Genomic DNA, 15,857 nt, shown 5'->3' on the forward strand with positions numbered 1-15,857 from the left:
AAAAATTAAAAATTAACTAAGAAAATAACAAGACTTGTAAAAAAAACTTCCAAATCTAATTTAAAAGCCCTTTCAACCTTATTTGATTATAACCTCCTGAAAAAAAAAAATCTGATTCAATGATTCAACAATTAAATCTAAAGTTACGAGTTTTTTCATTAGATTGGTTACCTTTTCTCAAACCTGTTCATGTGAACCTCTCATGTTTCATGTCACCTGCTCGCTGTTGCATACAAATTTGAAAAAGATATGTTAATTTACAAGCAATAAGGATATATTTGAATGTTTTGGAACATCACGACCACTCTTTGGCAATGGATTGTAGCTCAACTGATATTAATTTTTATAAAAAAAAAAACAAGTCTTCCATATTTCAATAATAATCGTGTCTTTTCACGTCACTGTTCGATATTGATCGAGATAGTTCATGCCAGTTCTTCAGTTGACAAGATATGGATATTGCCATCGATGCTCTTCTAATCCACTCGGTGAAGATGCATCCAAGTCCATGTTCTTGTCTGATCAAATATGTCTAATGGAGCTTTTATGTCAATGAGTCATGTGCCACTCATAAAATTAAAAAAAAAAAAAACCTTCAACTTTAACCTAGAAACACCCTAGCTCTAGCATGGAGCTCAAACAAACCAGAAGAAGCCTTCACAACTTCTTCAAAACACAAGTGAAAAGGCCAGAAAGTTGGAGGCATAAACAAAACGACGAAATTAACCACAATATCAGGCTTTTCTTTTCCATGCCCTTTTTCCTCCCTTGATACCGCCTTTGCAAAAGCATGATCTGGGTGCTCAGACTATGAGCACCTGTGCCATATGAACATCAATAAGTTAGTTGGATTCAATAAAATAATCGGTGAGAGTTTGTGCTATAAGCTGAATTGATTTACAATATGAGATTTGCCGGCCCCAACTGTAGCTACTTTAACTACCAAGATAATCATACTTTAATATTAAAACACAATCAAGGCAATCTCTTGTCAACTTCAAAATACTCCTTTATCATGCTATCGTGTTATGCGTGTTCAATTTATATTATACTTTTTGCACATAACCACAATTAGGTAAGACCTCAAGGGCCCTTTTAGGTTTTTACTTGAAGATTTGATATTCTAATCATAGTTACTAAGTACGCCTTAGCTTGACAAGTTGATTATAGATTCAAAGCTTGATTTAGGTTAGGTTTCTAATTATATCAGATAAAACATTGACTCATTAAAAAAATTATTAATGACTTAGTTGTTAGTTATTCGTTTTACGTTTTACCTTGTCAAATCTAGTATAAATTTAATAAGGTTAACACTAAAATAATATTAAAAAATAAAAATTATTGTTATTATTAACATTAGATACTTGTTTACTGCATTGAACTAATAATTCAACAAATTAGATTCTTCAGTGTAATCTTGAAAAGGGTAAGTTTGAAAAATAAAATTTTATTTGAAATTGAGGCAGTAAAGACAAATCAAAATATTTTTTATTTGAAAATATATTAAAATAAAAAATTATTTTTAATATTAACACATCAAAATAATATAAAAAATTATATATAAGAATTATTTTAAATAAAAATTAAATTTTTTAAAAAATATAATTTACATTTTATTTTCAAAGAAACTCTTCTACCTATAACCCAAAATCCATTCCACCTCTAGTGAGAGAGAGAGACAGAGGAAAATATAAAAATAAGTATTCAACGAAGCGTGTACAAAGCTCCTTCTTTTATCTCCTTTTTATGCAAGGCAATTGTTTATACAGGGATCATCTAAAGAGGGTTATGAAATGGTCAAAGAATGGTTTTTATTATAAAAGATTCATCAAATCTTCTTTTAAGAGCACTAAACCCTTGATTCGATCGATGCACTGTTTCTGGGCTTTACACCATGCATAAATTCGGATTCCCACTTCCCAACTTCTTAACAGGATTATCGATGATTAAATAGCTTATCATGAGAATTTAATCATGTGCCATCTATAACAAGAAAATACACAAGGAAAAGGTTTTTAATGGTGATTAATTACTCATATGCATCATTGATTTTTTTTAAAAAAAAATCATATGCATAATGATTTTATAAACACCTTGACAATCAAGGTTTTTTTGGTGATAATTGAGAAGATGATGGAATTGTGATTATATGCATTATGAGAATTACTTCTTCTTCTTTTTTCACTTAAGTGGTGTCTTTTGAGATGCGTTTGCCACAGCTTAGACCTAGTTCAAGATTTAAGTTCATGAAAACTCAAAATTATGTTAATTTCTTTCTGATGCAAAATTATCCCAATTTGAGATTTCCAGTAGAAGAGTGACGCAGGCGGAAGCAATAGCACCAAAAACACAGATTTAATGTAGATTCTTATTTTATAATTTTATTTTTTAAAATTTAAGTATATGGTAAATAAGTTTATAAGATTTAAAGTTAGGAAAACCCATCTTTATTAGGAGCAACCTTAAATTCAAAAACCTTAAGGAAATTAAAATAAAATCCAAAATAAAAATAATAAATCCAAATATTTTAAAAAAATAACAAAAATTGTCCAACTTTCTAGGCATAATTCTGAAAGATGCAATGACAAAGTTCTTTTCATAATAAAATTATTTATAGAATCACTCACTTGAAAATTTTTTAACCTGATTCTAAAATAAGATCTCTGTTATCTCAATTTGATGATGTTAACCTCTCTTAATATAAATAAGTCTCCCCTTAAAACTAAATTTATTCCAATAGTTTATAAAAATTTTATTATGCTATCCACATTATCTACTTGGATAATATTACTATATAATAAAATTTGATTAGGAGTATTGTAAATATTATTTTTAAAATATAATTTTTTGGAAATACATTAAAATAATATAATTTTTATTTTAAAAAATTATTTTTAACATCAACACATCAGAAAAATATAAAAATATAAAAAAAATAATTTAAATCTAAAAAAATCAAAAATATAGTTGGACAAGAATGCAAAACAAAATCATAATACATATTCGTATAAATGTTACTTACAACTTTGACTCAATTACAACTTTGATAGTTGCTTAATGTTCTTAATATGTATGGTAGGAAACTATTTAATTTAATTTCATATATAAGTATTTTACTTTGATTAATAAGTTGGCATGTTATTTTTAGTAATCACACTTTTAATTTAAACAGAACATGTGCAATCTAAAAAATATCAAAGAAATATTCTCTTATAAATTAATATATTTTTTGAGATGTTATAACTGACTTTAAAATTGATTGATAAAGAATTTAGTTTTGATGTCCAAAAGTCCTTACCACCTCTGTATATTAATCAAACACTATCAAAAACATAATTGGTTGGAAAGATGAAAATAGCGACATAAAATAAAACAGGTTTTTTACCGTAATTTTTTTTCAAATTTGGACATAAAAACATTCTAAATTAATTTATAGCAAAACAAAGCATATTTCTATAAATTAAATACACAGAGAAGCATACCAATTACGACTCTTTCCAGAGCACACCTCGGTATATATGCTAATTAATGCGGTCCCTTGTCTGAGTCAATTAAAACTGCTTACATTGTATAAATAAACTATATGTTATATTGTTAAAATAGATTATATGCTTGCTGAGCATAAATCGCCTGCTATCATGTTGTCACATGTGGACAAACAAGAATATTTATATAAATCTCTCTTTGAAATTTGTGGAGATGAAACTCTTCTAATTTTTAGTCGATAAATTTTGGAGTTTCCTTCGTAGTCCGATCATAGTCCAGAATTTTTGGGCATTGGATCAGTCACAGATTCCCATTGCTCGAAAGAACAAACAAAGAGGAAACATTTTTTTACTTTTGATTGAATCCTGCCTCTTGTAACCCCACTAGGCCACAATACCCTTTTTTTGTTTCTTAATTTTCTTACCAATTGTTGCATAATTCACTAATTTACCTGGTTATTAAACTCGGCTAACTAGCATATCAATCTGGCTCGGGCAGATTTCATAATAAATAATAAATAAAGATTGATTTTGTATAATTCAATCAAAAATCTATATTGATTTGTAATTTGGTTAACCTGTTCAATAATAGTTGATTTAAAAAAATTAAAAAAATATTATTTTAATTTAAAAAATTAAATCAATTTAGATTAATTCATGAATTAATTAGAACCTGTTTATTTCTCCATTTTAAAAGTATTTTAAAAAAATTATATTTTTATTTATTTTAAATTAATATATTTCTAGTGTTTTCAAATCATTTTAATGAGTTGATTTTAAAAATAATTTTTAAAAGATAAAAAAAAATATTAATACGTATTTTAACCTAAAAAATTAAAAAACAATGAGAAGCATACTGTCAAATAAAAATAGTATTTAATGACTATTTTAATTTAAAGACTTCATTGGAGACAGAAACATTTATTGGTGGAATTAATGTCCTCGCAGTTTTTTCAGTTGATATGAGAAACATTGATAATGTAATTTGCAGGCTGTGTTTATAACCAAGCAAATTGCAATTTAATTTTGTTGACGAGTTCGAGTCACGTCTCTTACATCATGAATTATTACAAAAATAATTGAAACTCTTTTATCGGGTCTATCCCAAAATCCAACTGGGTGGTCCAGTTACCGAATAGACAGAGGAGCAAATGCTAGACAAAAAATTGCCTCCATGGGCCACAAAAAAGTTCAATTATTGGGGACTTTTGTGCCAGTTCTTCTCAAGTGCTTTTATGTTTATTCACATCTTGATAGCATCCTGCTTGGCAAAGGAAAAACACTTCTTCATAGAGAAATTAATGCTATGCAATAATTTGTGTTTCCTGCTTGTGAATTTACTACTAATTATCTAGGTTACTTGAGTTATCTATGAAGAATAAAGGTATTTGGAAAGACTCCATCGGCACCTAGGCTACGTAAAGGCTAAAGCAAACCATTTTTTTGGAAAGAAATAACAATTATAGCAAGCCAAATGAGATCATAAATGTGTCAAATTTCCTATTTGGTAGGTTTTTATATGATTCCCTTTGTTTTATGAATAAAGAAGGTATATTAGGGTTAGCTTTGAAAAATTATGAAAATTTTACTTCTGGCAATCTCAAATGAGATCTCACTTTGATGTTTGGATCTTGATAGCTATCATGAGAGAACAATTTCTTATTTATCTCACTCTAGTTTTGTTATGGTTCTTAATATATTGAAATTAGTAAAATTAGATATTTTGATTAAAGATACTAAATAAAACTTATTTTATATAATAATTACTTTAAGTATTCATAATATTACCCCATAAATAAAAATTAAGCTCTATTACAATACACGAAAAAAAAACGTAATTATCACAATCGTTTAAAGGAGCAGTAAGATCCTTCAATAAAACGTGTGTTTTTTCAAACTTTTTTTCCCCTTTAAATAACTTTGAATATATAAATAATGAAATATAATTAATTTAAAAATAAAATAAAAGCAGGCCCGTTAAAGATGACATGGCCAATTTAAAGAAAAATAAATAAATATGATGTAAGATAAATAATTTATGACTTTAGACTATATATATATATATATATATATATAAAAGATGATGTAAAATACAGGTTTGTTTTAACCGAAAAAAAAAAGCCTTGTGTTTTTTTAATGCGAAATTAAATGGCATTAATTGACTGAAACTACTCATCAAGAAGTGAGTTGAAAATAGTGGTCGGTTCAGTTGTGTTCAAATGAAATTTATTTCTTACCTAGAAATAAATAGACCGACTCCAAGAAAATCAGATTTCGAGGTAATCTCAAGCAACAATTCTGGGCCCCCTGCTTTTCTTTTCTTTTTCCTTTTCCTTTTTTTTTTTGTTTAATTTTTGTTTGGGAGTTTTACTGCTTACAAAATCACAAATATACTTCACTCTCTTCCTATTTATCCCAAATTAACTATGAATTTAATACGATCTCAGATTATTTGATATGGCTACGCACTATGGAGAGCACATTTTCATATATGGTCACCTCTTGGGCTCAGCTTCCCCTCCCCTCCTCCCACGAAGAATTCTGAGTTTATTTGAATCCCTCTGAAGTTGAGAAATTTGTGATACAGTGTTTTGCTTATTGTTTTGTATATAGGTGCTAACAATGATGCTATTTTCAACTTTACAGCATCAAAATCATATCTATTTTTTGGTTTGGATTTTAAAATGATCATTCACGTCTGAATTCAATTTGAGAAAAATTCTCACGATCTATTCCTATTTTCAATCACCTAAAAACGATGCATCCCGTGAAATTCTCAATGACATGTAATTTCATCTATATACATGATTTAGTGGGATTAATTCATTGTTGTTAAATTAAAAAAATAGCAAAATAATATAATTTGGTTGACATGATTAATATATATATATATATATTATACTATATTTTTTTGCTAATTTTTTTATTAGCAAGTTATGAAAAGTAATATTATCATTATAATTCTTTTATTTTTAGATATTTAATTTTTCTTGTTTAAAATTATATTATTAATACTTATTCAAGTTTAATGAATTATTTCAAGATGGTGTGTATGCTTTTTAGTTTTTTTCATTATATAATTATTGATAAGGACTAAAGTAAAAAGTAAAAAAATTAATTTGATTGATACAACTCTCATTGTGATTTATTAAAAAAAATTAATTTTGATTTATTAAAAAAAATTAAATTAAATTGTCAAGGTTTTTAATATTTGTATAGAATAATTTCACAAACTTTATTTTTAAAGTTATTGCCGAGTGAATAAAAAATAATTTTAATATTAAATTCACTTGAAGGTAAGAAATTAATTAGAGAGCTTTGTCTCCTTAATTTACTTGTATTTTTATTGATTTCTTTTAGTTTTAAAAGATATAAAATTTATTTATTTGATGTGAAATAATATTTATTTTACTTTAATAATTAATAAATTTATAAAAATAAATGTATGGATCCTCAAATTAAATTAATGATATATTAATTTATTATTTTTATTTTTAAAATTTCATTTCTTTAATGTTTTTATTCAAATCTCTTGTTTTTTTTATTTCAATATCTATCTTGTAGAAAGATTAAAAGAAGTTCAATCTAATTTTTATGATTTTATTATAAATTTATTTTGTTTATAATAATAAAATTAAAATTATATTTTAAATGTTTGAAAAATAACCAATAATTGATTAACTTAATTAAACTCAATGCAAATTTTAAGAAAAAAACATTTAAAGAGAACTAAAACAATATTATATTAATAAAATAATTATCCTCTTCAAGTTGAGAACACAAAGACGTGCTCCCTCTCATGGTCTCAAACTCCAAATATTGTTACCGCGGGAATCAACGAATCATCTTTTCATTTCCCTCTCACACTCACTCACACGTGCTCAACAAAAAAAAAATCATTTTAACGGTAGAAAAAGCAACTCCTTTTCATTTTCAATTGACTAAACTACCCCCACCAAGCCTTTCAATCTCTTTCCAGCCGACACGTACGGTTATGCGGAATTAACGCCTTAACCGTCGGCGGGACCCGAAATTCAGTGGCAATCCTGTAAATAACCAATATACCACACTGTCATAAGACAATTAAAAAAAAAAAAAACAAGAAGCCCCAGTTTTGTTCTTCTATATAACAACCTGACACGGAGAACTCAGTCGAACAACAACGCCACTTGAGTACATAGCGAGTGAAAAACTGTCGGCAAAGGTTGTAAAACAACTGTTTCTTTAACTGTTTTTCTTGGGTTCTCCGCCTGGAAAGTGACATTGTAAAGTATAGATAGTGGTGGTTGCGGTGGTGATTGGTGGCGCCGCCTGTTTGTTAGAGAGACCATTTGGTGCGAAGACCCTTTTGGCTCACAATGCAGCTCTTGGGGTTATATGTTGTGGTGTTCTTAAAGTGCTTTTTGGGTGTCTTTGGGCAGCAAGTTCACCCTCGACATAATGTGGCTGACTTACACTGGAAACCGGCTACTGCCACCTGGTATGGCAGTCCTGACGGTGATGGTAGTGACGGTGGGTGTTCATTCTATGTACTCACTGTTGTATTTCCAATTTTGTAATTTTTGGTGCAACATTTTTTTTTTTATCTTAGATCTCGTTTTCTTTGTTTTCATGGTTAAACTCGGTGAGTTGACTCACAATTTGCCTCGTCCACTAGCCTTGGTAAAAGTTAACGGGGAAAATAGTTTCTTACTTTTCTTCTTGTTTCTTTATTTATTGGTGATAAAGAAACCATGTACTCTTTCCTTTGTAAAGAGATGGCGCATATACTTAGCAATTTGGGCACCATGTTTCCTAAGTTCTCGCATTCCGAAAACCTAATTTTGCATCCCTAAAGTATGTGACAGCATGTAATGTGTGCAGGAGGTGCATGTGGGTACGGGTCATTAGTGGATGTGAAGCCATTTAGGGCCAGAGTTGGTGCCGTGAGCCCAGTACTCTTCAAGAATGGTGAAGGATGTGGGGCATGTTACAAAGTTAGGTGCCTAGACAAAAGCATATGCTCAAGAAGGGCAGTGACCATAATTGTTACAGATGAGTGTCCAGGTGGGTATTGTTCCAATGGCAACACTCACTTTGATCTCAGTGGTGCAGCCTTCGGTCGCATGGCGATTTCGGGTGAGAATGGTCAGCTCAGGAACCGAGGTGAAATCCCAGTCATTTATCGCAGGTATGGACGAGGGCTTATGTTTTGTATGTGTGTACTGTTTGTGGTTAATCGTTTTCTTCTCCCTTTCTAGTTTAACTGCCTGTGTTTGTCATGTTTATTTTGTCACTTCTCTTAATAATTTTGGTTTTTCTCTTTAATCTTTCTATTATAAAATGACACAAAAACCCTTTTTGTAGGACCCCATGTAAGTACCCAGGGAAGAACATTGCCTTCCATGTCAATGAAGGCTCAACAGATTATTGGCTATCCCTTCTAGTGGAGTTTGAAGATGGTGACGGTGATGTTGGATCGATGCATATTAGAGAAGTAAGCGATCTTCTTCCTTAATTTCTGTTGTTATTCATTACATTTTGGACTTTAGGCTCCGGAATCTTGGCCATGTCTAACTTTGTAGTGTGCATATAAGAGAAGTAAGCGATCTTCTTCCTTAATTTCTGTTGTCATTCATTACATATTGGACTTTAGGCTCCGGAATCTTGGCCATGTCTAACTTTGTAGTGCAGAGTGAGATGCCATTCACTTCATGCGTCATGACTCGATAAAGTGCAAATAATCTATCATCTTTAGGGGTGTTGGTGCGCGCTACAGAGCATCTTCGAAAGTGTTCGCGTTCACTTTTAAATAAAAAGAACTGCCTAAACGTGCTAAATTAGATAATCAAAGTAGTGCCCCTCTCATGAAAAGCAAGGGTATTGCTAATTTTAGACCTTGTAGTCAAGTGGCAAAGTCCAACATCACCCAATCTTTGGTATTGCTAATTTTAGACCTTGTAGTCAAGTGGCATAGTCCAACATCACCCATCTTTGTGAAGTTAACTTTGCACTTTCTAGTTCTGCTTGTGAATGGAGCCAATGTGCCCAATGACCCCAAAAGTACTCTGTTTTTCCTGCTTGGTTTTTTATCTCTTCTGTTCAACTATTTTCTTGACTCGTTGCATGTGATAAATGGGAAACTCTCTGAAGCTCAAGAATCTGAAAGGGAAAATCTAAGGACTTAGTGGATTCTAGTTTCTGAAAAGAGATCTAGAGATAAAAAAGGAAAAAGGGTATAAATCTCTTTATTCAAATAGAAATTCTATGCTTGTCTCACATGATTTTACATCTCTATTGACAGGCAGGAGGCACTGAGTGGCTAGAGATGAATCACGTATGGGGTGCAAATTGGTGTATTATTAGGGGACCCTTGAAGGGTCCATTCTCCGTGAAATTAACAACACTATCAACAGGAAGAACACTGTCTGCAAGAGAAGTGATTCCAAGAAATTGGGCTGCAAAAGCTACTTACACCTCCAGGCTCAATTTCTTCCATTAATATGCCAGGGCTTCATGCTTTTCTTGGTGTGAAACCAAAGAGAGAAACAAGCCCATTTTTATGACTGGAAATCGTGCCTTGTTCCCTTGACAGAAAAGTAGCCGTTGACTGGCGTGGTGAATTTTTTTTTTTAAGGAAAAGTAGCCGTTGGATTGAATAATGGCATCCAAAGCCCTTTTCTTTTTCTTTTCTCTTTTCTCTTTTCTCTCTCTTTTTTTTTTGGTGTCTCCTTTTGTGGTGTGTTTTAATTTAGATCATCAATGTAGCCCTCTCCAAAGGAGAGAGAGCGTATAATATCTATTTTAAGTTTGTGTAAGTTTTTAGGCCCTTTGGGTCATCAATGAATTTGGACCGTTGAATATTAGAGATTAGAGCTTGCTTGTGGGACCTTGTTCATCATTTCTTCACTACCACTTCATTGTTTATCAGTGCCTTTTAGCGAACAAAAATTAATTTGTTGCATAATTCAATGCCTGCTCATGGACATTACTAAAGTAAATAGAATTTAAACTCTATAACTATACAAATAATAGATATTATTTTAAACGATATCCAACCTCACATATTCAATTTCAGCAAAAAAAAAAAACAAAATCTATATATATATATTACTATTCGTGGTCTAGAATCCTGCTTCTTCCTCTCTTTTTTTTTTATTTTTATTAAAGGTAGTACAACTTCGTCACAAGTTGAGTTCTCGTAACATTTAATTGGCGATGACAGACATTTAAAAAATAAAATAAAATAAAATACAGTTTCTCTGTCAAAATCTTTTAGGTGTTCGCTTGGATAATTACAGGATTTGTTATTCTCAAGTATGAATCTATATATAAAGCTCTTCTAATGAATTAACAAGTTTAGGTGTGGATGATTTACATTAAACCTGATTGGAAATAGATTTAGTACATAATAATTTTGGTCAAGGATGATTAAAAAATGCCTTCCCTGTTAAAGGGAAACTGTTGTCGATATATGCTATCTTCGTGTGTTAGAGCATGTGAATGAAAGAAAATCTAAAAGAATCCAATGGATCGGAGAACTATTCAAAATTGAATAACATTAATGTTTGTTGTCCTCAAATATCCTGTATGAGGCTGGAGGTGTTCCACGACCTAATTAAGAACGTGAGAGCGAGGCAAAATATAAATGTACATTAAACTCACATGCACACTGCTTGTTATAGATTTATAGCAACTAACCCTAGCTTGGTGGGTTGTGGACTTATGGCGTGTGGTGACAAAGAAAATTGTGAATACTCCATGTGGAACGAGGTCCCCCAGCTGATTGCAACTTGTGAAAGGATATATATTCATATATATGATTCGCTCAAATATTATAACGGCATCCGTGTATTCATTTGATCTTTATCTATCATAATAATAAGGAATGTCTCCTTTTGTAAATCTCTGCTTTGGAGATTTGTAGATCTATAGTATCTTACCAAGATCAATGCAGAAAACGTTGTTAAAGATTGGTAAAGAAGAAGAAGAAAGATATAGAATCAAAGCTAGCAGATCCATTTTGACTCGTTGTAACTCAGTTGGCAAAGGTGGCTAGCTATGGCTACTTTGGCATTTACCTCCATTTGGGTTCTTGGTGATTTAATTTGTCGTTTAAACCATTAACTATAATAGATGATGTGTGTTCTTGGTAACACCCTCTTTTTTCTTTTCTTTTTTTTTTAATTAACATAGATTTTTAAATTAATTTACGAACACTTCAACTAATATCATTCTTGGTAACACCTTTTTTTTTTTTTTTAGATTAATGTGGGTGTTCGGGCCAGCTTGCGCGCACCACGACTAATCCCACGGGCCCTAAAATTAACGATCATATAAGCCTCCAGTAACCATCATATGATAACATCTTTTTACCCTTACTCCTTCTAGCTTCATGTCAAATTGGTAGCAAGTTCTATTTCAATGCACTCACGGTAGAAAGTTATTGAGATTAATTCTTTATGCCGGCTTAATAATGGAGATCCTTGTGTTATTATAATCGCAAGTGATTGCATGCATGCCTACAATTAGTCTAAAACTAGTTTTTTTTAATCCACGTGCAACGGGTCACTTTTTTTTTTTTTTAATCTTGAAAAATTATAAAGAAGTTGTGATTAAAAAGATTCGAGGCATGCTATTCTAAAAACAAATCCCAATATTCTTAATGCAAGTGTATTAAATCAAGACAAATCACCAATCCTAACCTCTAATTAAATAAACTTGGAAGAATCAAATTGAAAAAGAAAAAGAAAAATAATAATTAAAAGGACGAAATAAGAGAGAGGAGGGAACACTGTGCCCTCTGATTCACTTGGCCCTCTCAGTTTTTTTGTTTAATAAAGATTATTTTTGCTGGCCACTGATGACACAAACCCAAATTTCTCCATGATCTTTCTCTATCAAGAAAGGCTATCCTAAGTCCTAACTTCCTTTGAACGAGGGAACCAGGCAGCACTGGACCCCGGGCAGGGACCCCTTTTCTTTTGCTCAGTTGATAGCACGTAAAGGATCATGGAGAGTGTAGTAATGGTTATGTTTAAAATATTTTTTATTTAAAAATATATTAAAATAATATTTTTTAATTTTAAAAAATTATTTTTACCATTAAAATACATTAAAACGATATTAAAATATATAAAAAAATCACGGTATTAATTTTATGAGTATATTTCTGCATGGCAACGAGTTATCCTCATTAATATCAACCTTCTCAAGGATTCCAATTGCGTACTGTATGGGGTTTCAAAATTGAAGAACAGATCTAGCTAGATAAATTTGGAAAAAATTGCTTTGCCTGCCATGCCAAACTCCAGAACATGTACAAAGGGTACATATGCTTGTTTGCTCCAAGAAAACAAGTTCAAAATAAATATTCCATAACTGATCAGCATGGACATATACAAGTCTAATCAGAAAGAAAAGTTTTTCTTACCACCAGAAATGCAGCAGCTAACAATATATACAATAAAAAAAAAGAATGTACATCAATTTCTTGCCAGAAGTAATTATACTAAACGTAATGATTCTATATGCTCTATTAATAGCTGCTCGTCAACCCAAAAAGAAAGAACTTGTTCGTGATAAATCGAATCCTTGTTAAAAGCAAACTTTCCAATCGAGCATGCAAGAAAAGGATGAACTGACAAGGTTCATAACTTCATAAATACAAACTTCCAAACATAGCATCAAGCACTATGGCGGAAATGTATAATGCCAAAGGGTTTACAATGCTGATTTGGTTAGCTACAACATCAAGCACTAGTTAAATTGATTGTAGCACATTACTGTCATGTCATGGAACCACAACTTTATGATGGCCTATTATGTTGAGCCAAATTAAACAATCCACCAGCAATGTTCATAACCAGTAAGCAAGCACCGTGGAGCCTGTTATTCAAGGGGGCAATAATTCGAGCAAATCATAGCATTATTTAAAGGATTAAGAAGTAGACAAGTGTGGCATCCTCACTAATCAGCCATTATAAGCCAGTCATCGCTATGATGATTGTGTTAGTTGTTGTCATAATAGCACCAAAATGCAAATGCCTGACACATTATATGCAAGACATGCTTAGCCAAAAATCTAACAAGACAGAGAGTTTTCCCGCTAAAATAATCCTATCTCAAATGAGTTGATACTAGGTCTTCCTAACGCCCACAGATCTGCCTTGAAGATCGCTTTGTAGACATGCAAGACGCTCTCCAAATTTATGACCAACCTTTCCTTCGGAGATCTTAGTACGAACAAAAGTTTTTCCATTGTGAATTCGTACAAAGCTATTGACACATTCTGGCAAAGTAGTCGATCTTCGTGACCAATTTTTTCTGTTTGAAAGGCTCTATTACTTCTGCTTCGGACAAAACAGGAAAGCATGAATAGAAGGTTGTTCAGATGCAAGACCTAAAACATAGATGACATAGTCAATAAAAAAGCATTCATAATGCAAAACACACATCAGCATTTAGAACTCAAAGCAACAGTCATTCATCGCTAACTCGAACAAAGAGGTTTTTTGATGGAATGTAGCGAAAAGAGTTCAGCATAGAAGCCATTGAAACTTGCCCATTCTGCGACATGCTCTGCCTAGCTAGGCTCCCAAGTTTGTAACAGAATGCCATTTCAATTATGGACTATACTTCTACACCAAAACCACGATATCTCCAAACATTAACAGCATTCAACCTGCATAAACTAGAAAACATTTATCAATATGCAATCAAGCAACAAAAATTCCAAAGCAACTTTCAAAATTCCAAAATCAAACAAGGGCCATTTTCCGGATACCTCCTCTAATAAGATATCGGATAACTACAGTTGTTTGTCAAAATCTCAATCTTGAAAACAATTGATGAGCGAAACACAGGCGTTGTGCTAATACGCTGTACTGGATTATGTTTGAGAATAAAGAGTATTCCATCTCTTAAAATTTCCTGGCTAATGTCTCATTCCCCCCTCCCTTTCTTTGGAACGAGTTATCCACGTATCGAACTAGAAGAAACAGAAGATAGATTCCGGGTGATCTGCATAAGTTCATAGTAAGAACTAAACATCTCACCAGGGTGGTCTCTCGAAAGCTTTATCTGCCTCTCCAAATTGACTCGGATAGTAATTTGGTAATGCTTCATCATTAGCATGCTTTTCTGCTACAGCCCCTAGTGCACAAACACCAGCTCGCCCAGATATAAACCTGACATCCCTATTTTATCAAACGCATTCAACAACATCACCGAAAGTCAGAATCCACCCCCTTCAGTTTAGTAGCTTCAGATTTGCATATTGCACAAAGTTCTAATCAAAACCCAAAACCATATCACAAACAAAATGTACCATAAATTGAATCACAAACAAACCATACATTGAAACAAAATGTTTATGGATCAAATATATTTATTGATCATAGCACAACTGTTAAGTAACTTTTTGAATCTCACGTAGTTTTTTTTCCTGTAAAAAAACATGAATTTATTTTAATTTCACCGATCAAGTGATTAGACTGACAATGGTGTTTCTTTATGTTCTAAAATCTCTTACGTGACTTTTTCATAATTCAAAATGATTCATCTTAATGATTTTAACTGGGAGTTTCATATGAAAAATCATATATATTACTATTTAACAATTTTGTTTACTGAAATTAATTTAAGAATTTAGGATGTGTTAAGGATTTGATCAAAAAACTAATTTAGATAATAATCTTTATAGTTTGGAGATTTACCATTTTTTATATAGTTGATTGTAATAAAGATCTCTGTTATAATATTGAAGTTGTCTGTGTCTATATTTATCAAAGATTTGCTAAAAACTCTTATAATTAGTCACCAATGGTATGATGCACTAGTTCATGGCTTGAAAAGGAGAATTCCCTTTTCAATGCTCACAATATTTTAGGTCAAATTTCAGTTATTTAAGAAATAAATTGAATTAGAATCAAGAATTTGATGGTAATTAAAAAGAGAAAGAGAAAATATTATTGGATGTTACTTATGTGTCATGAGTTATAATTTATGATGGTGTCTCTTTGATTATTTTTTTTTTTTGAAATTCATACCTAATATTTAAGAAATATTGACTTAAACCAAAACTGAAGTCGAGCATCTAAATAAATTTAATTTAAAGGTGATAGTATTAAATGTTTTATAATATCATCATATTCCAATTAATGATTGGGATTAAAAAAGAGTTTGTCATAATCGAAAAGCTTTTTTATGGTGCATATACTCTGGTTACGTGATAATTAATTTTATTAACATTGAAACCATGATAAATTATTTAACAAAATCTTTACAAATTCTTATATAACTTACCGGTAGGTCTACATTAACATTAAAATCTTCTTTTGTCAAAATATTTATTATACCAAAAGATTTGGGCAGAATGTGTAATTTCTTATA

At 31.1% G+C, this 15,857-nt stretch overlaps 1 protein-coding gene and 2 long non-coding RNA genes across 3 annotated transcripts; 2 read left to right on the forward strand and 1 right to left on the reverse strand.

Annotated features, from left to right (window-relative positions):
- The first annotated feature begins 7,627 nt into the window (after positions 1-7,627).
- LOC105136204 (expansin-B3) lies at positions 7,628-10,337 on the forward strand. Its single transcript, XM_011041441.1, has 4 exons — positions 7,628-7,997; positions 8,349-8,655; positions 8,832-8,961; positions 9,769-10,337. The coding sequence occupies exons 1-4, from the start codon at positions 7,844-7,846 to the stop codon at positions 9,964-9,966; spliced, it is 789 nt and encodes a 262-aa protein (XP_011039743.1). The 5' UTR covers positions 7,628-7,843; the 3' UTR covers positions 9,967-10,337.
- Positions 8,959-9,535, reverse strand: LOC105136203 (uncharacterized). The gene is made up of 3 exons (XR_844311.1): positions 9,422-9,535; positions 9,140-9,362; positions 8,959-9,035 (listed from the first exon to the last, which is right to left on the reverse strand). It is a non-coding gene; the product is annotated as an uncharacterized LOC105136203 (long non-coding RNA).
- Positions 9,403-9,698, forward strand: LOC105136202 (uncharacterized). The gene is made up of 2 exons (XR_844310.1): positions 9,403-9,493; positions 9,529-9,698. It is a non-coding gene; the product is annotated as an uncharacterized LOC105136202 (long non-coding RNA).
- Positions 10,338-15,857: the final 5,520 nt, after the last annotated feature.

The sequence above is a fragment of the Populus euphratica genome, unplaced genomic scaffold, assembly GCF_000495115.2.
Source record: "Populus euphratica unplaced genomic scaffold, PopEup_1.0 scaffold52.1, whole genome shotgun sequence".
NCBI classification, from domain to species: Eukaryota; Viridiplantae; Streptophyta; class Magnoliopsida; order Malpighiales; family Salicaceae; genus Populus; species Populus euphratica.

What these genes read in the sequence shown, in the direction of transcription:
- LOC105136204 (XM_011041441.1), top strand. Translation starts at nt 7,844, where the DNA reads ATGCAGCTCTTGGGGTTATATGTTGTGGTGTTCTTAAAGTGCTTTTTG. An exon ending in ATCCCAGTCATTTATCGCAG is followed by an intron (nt 8,656 to 8,831) that starts GTATGGACGAGG and finishes CCCTTTTTGTAG; the next exon opens with GACCCCATGTAAGTACCCAG. An exon ending in GATCGATGCATATTAGAGAA is followed by an intron (nt 8,962 to 9,768) that starts GTAAGCGATCTT and finishes CTCTATTGACAG; the next exon opens with GCAGGAGGCACTGAGTGGCT.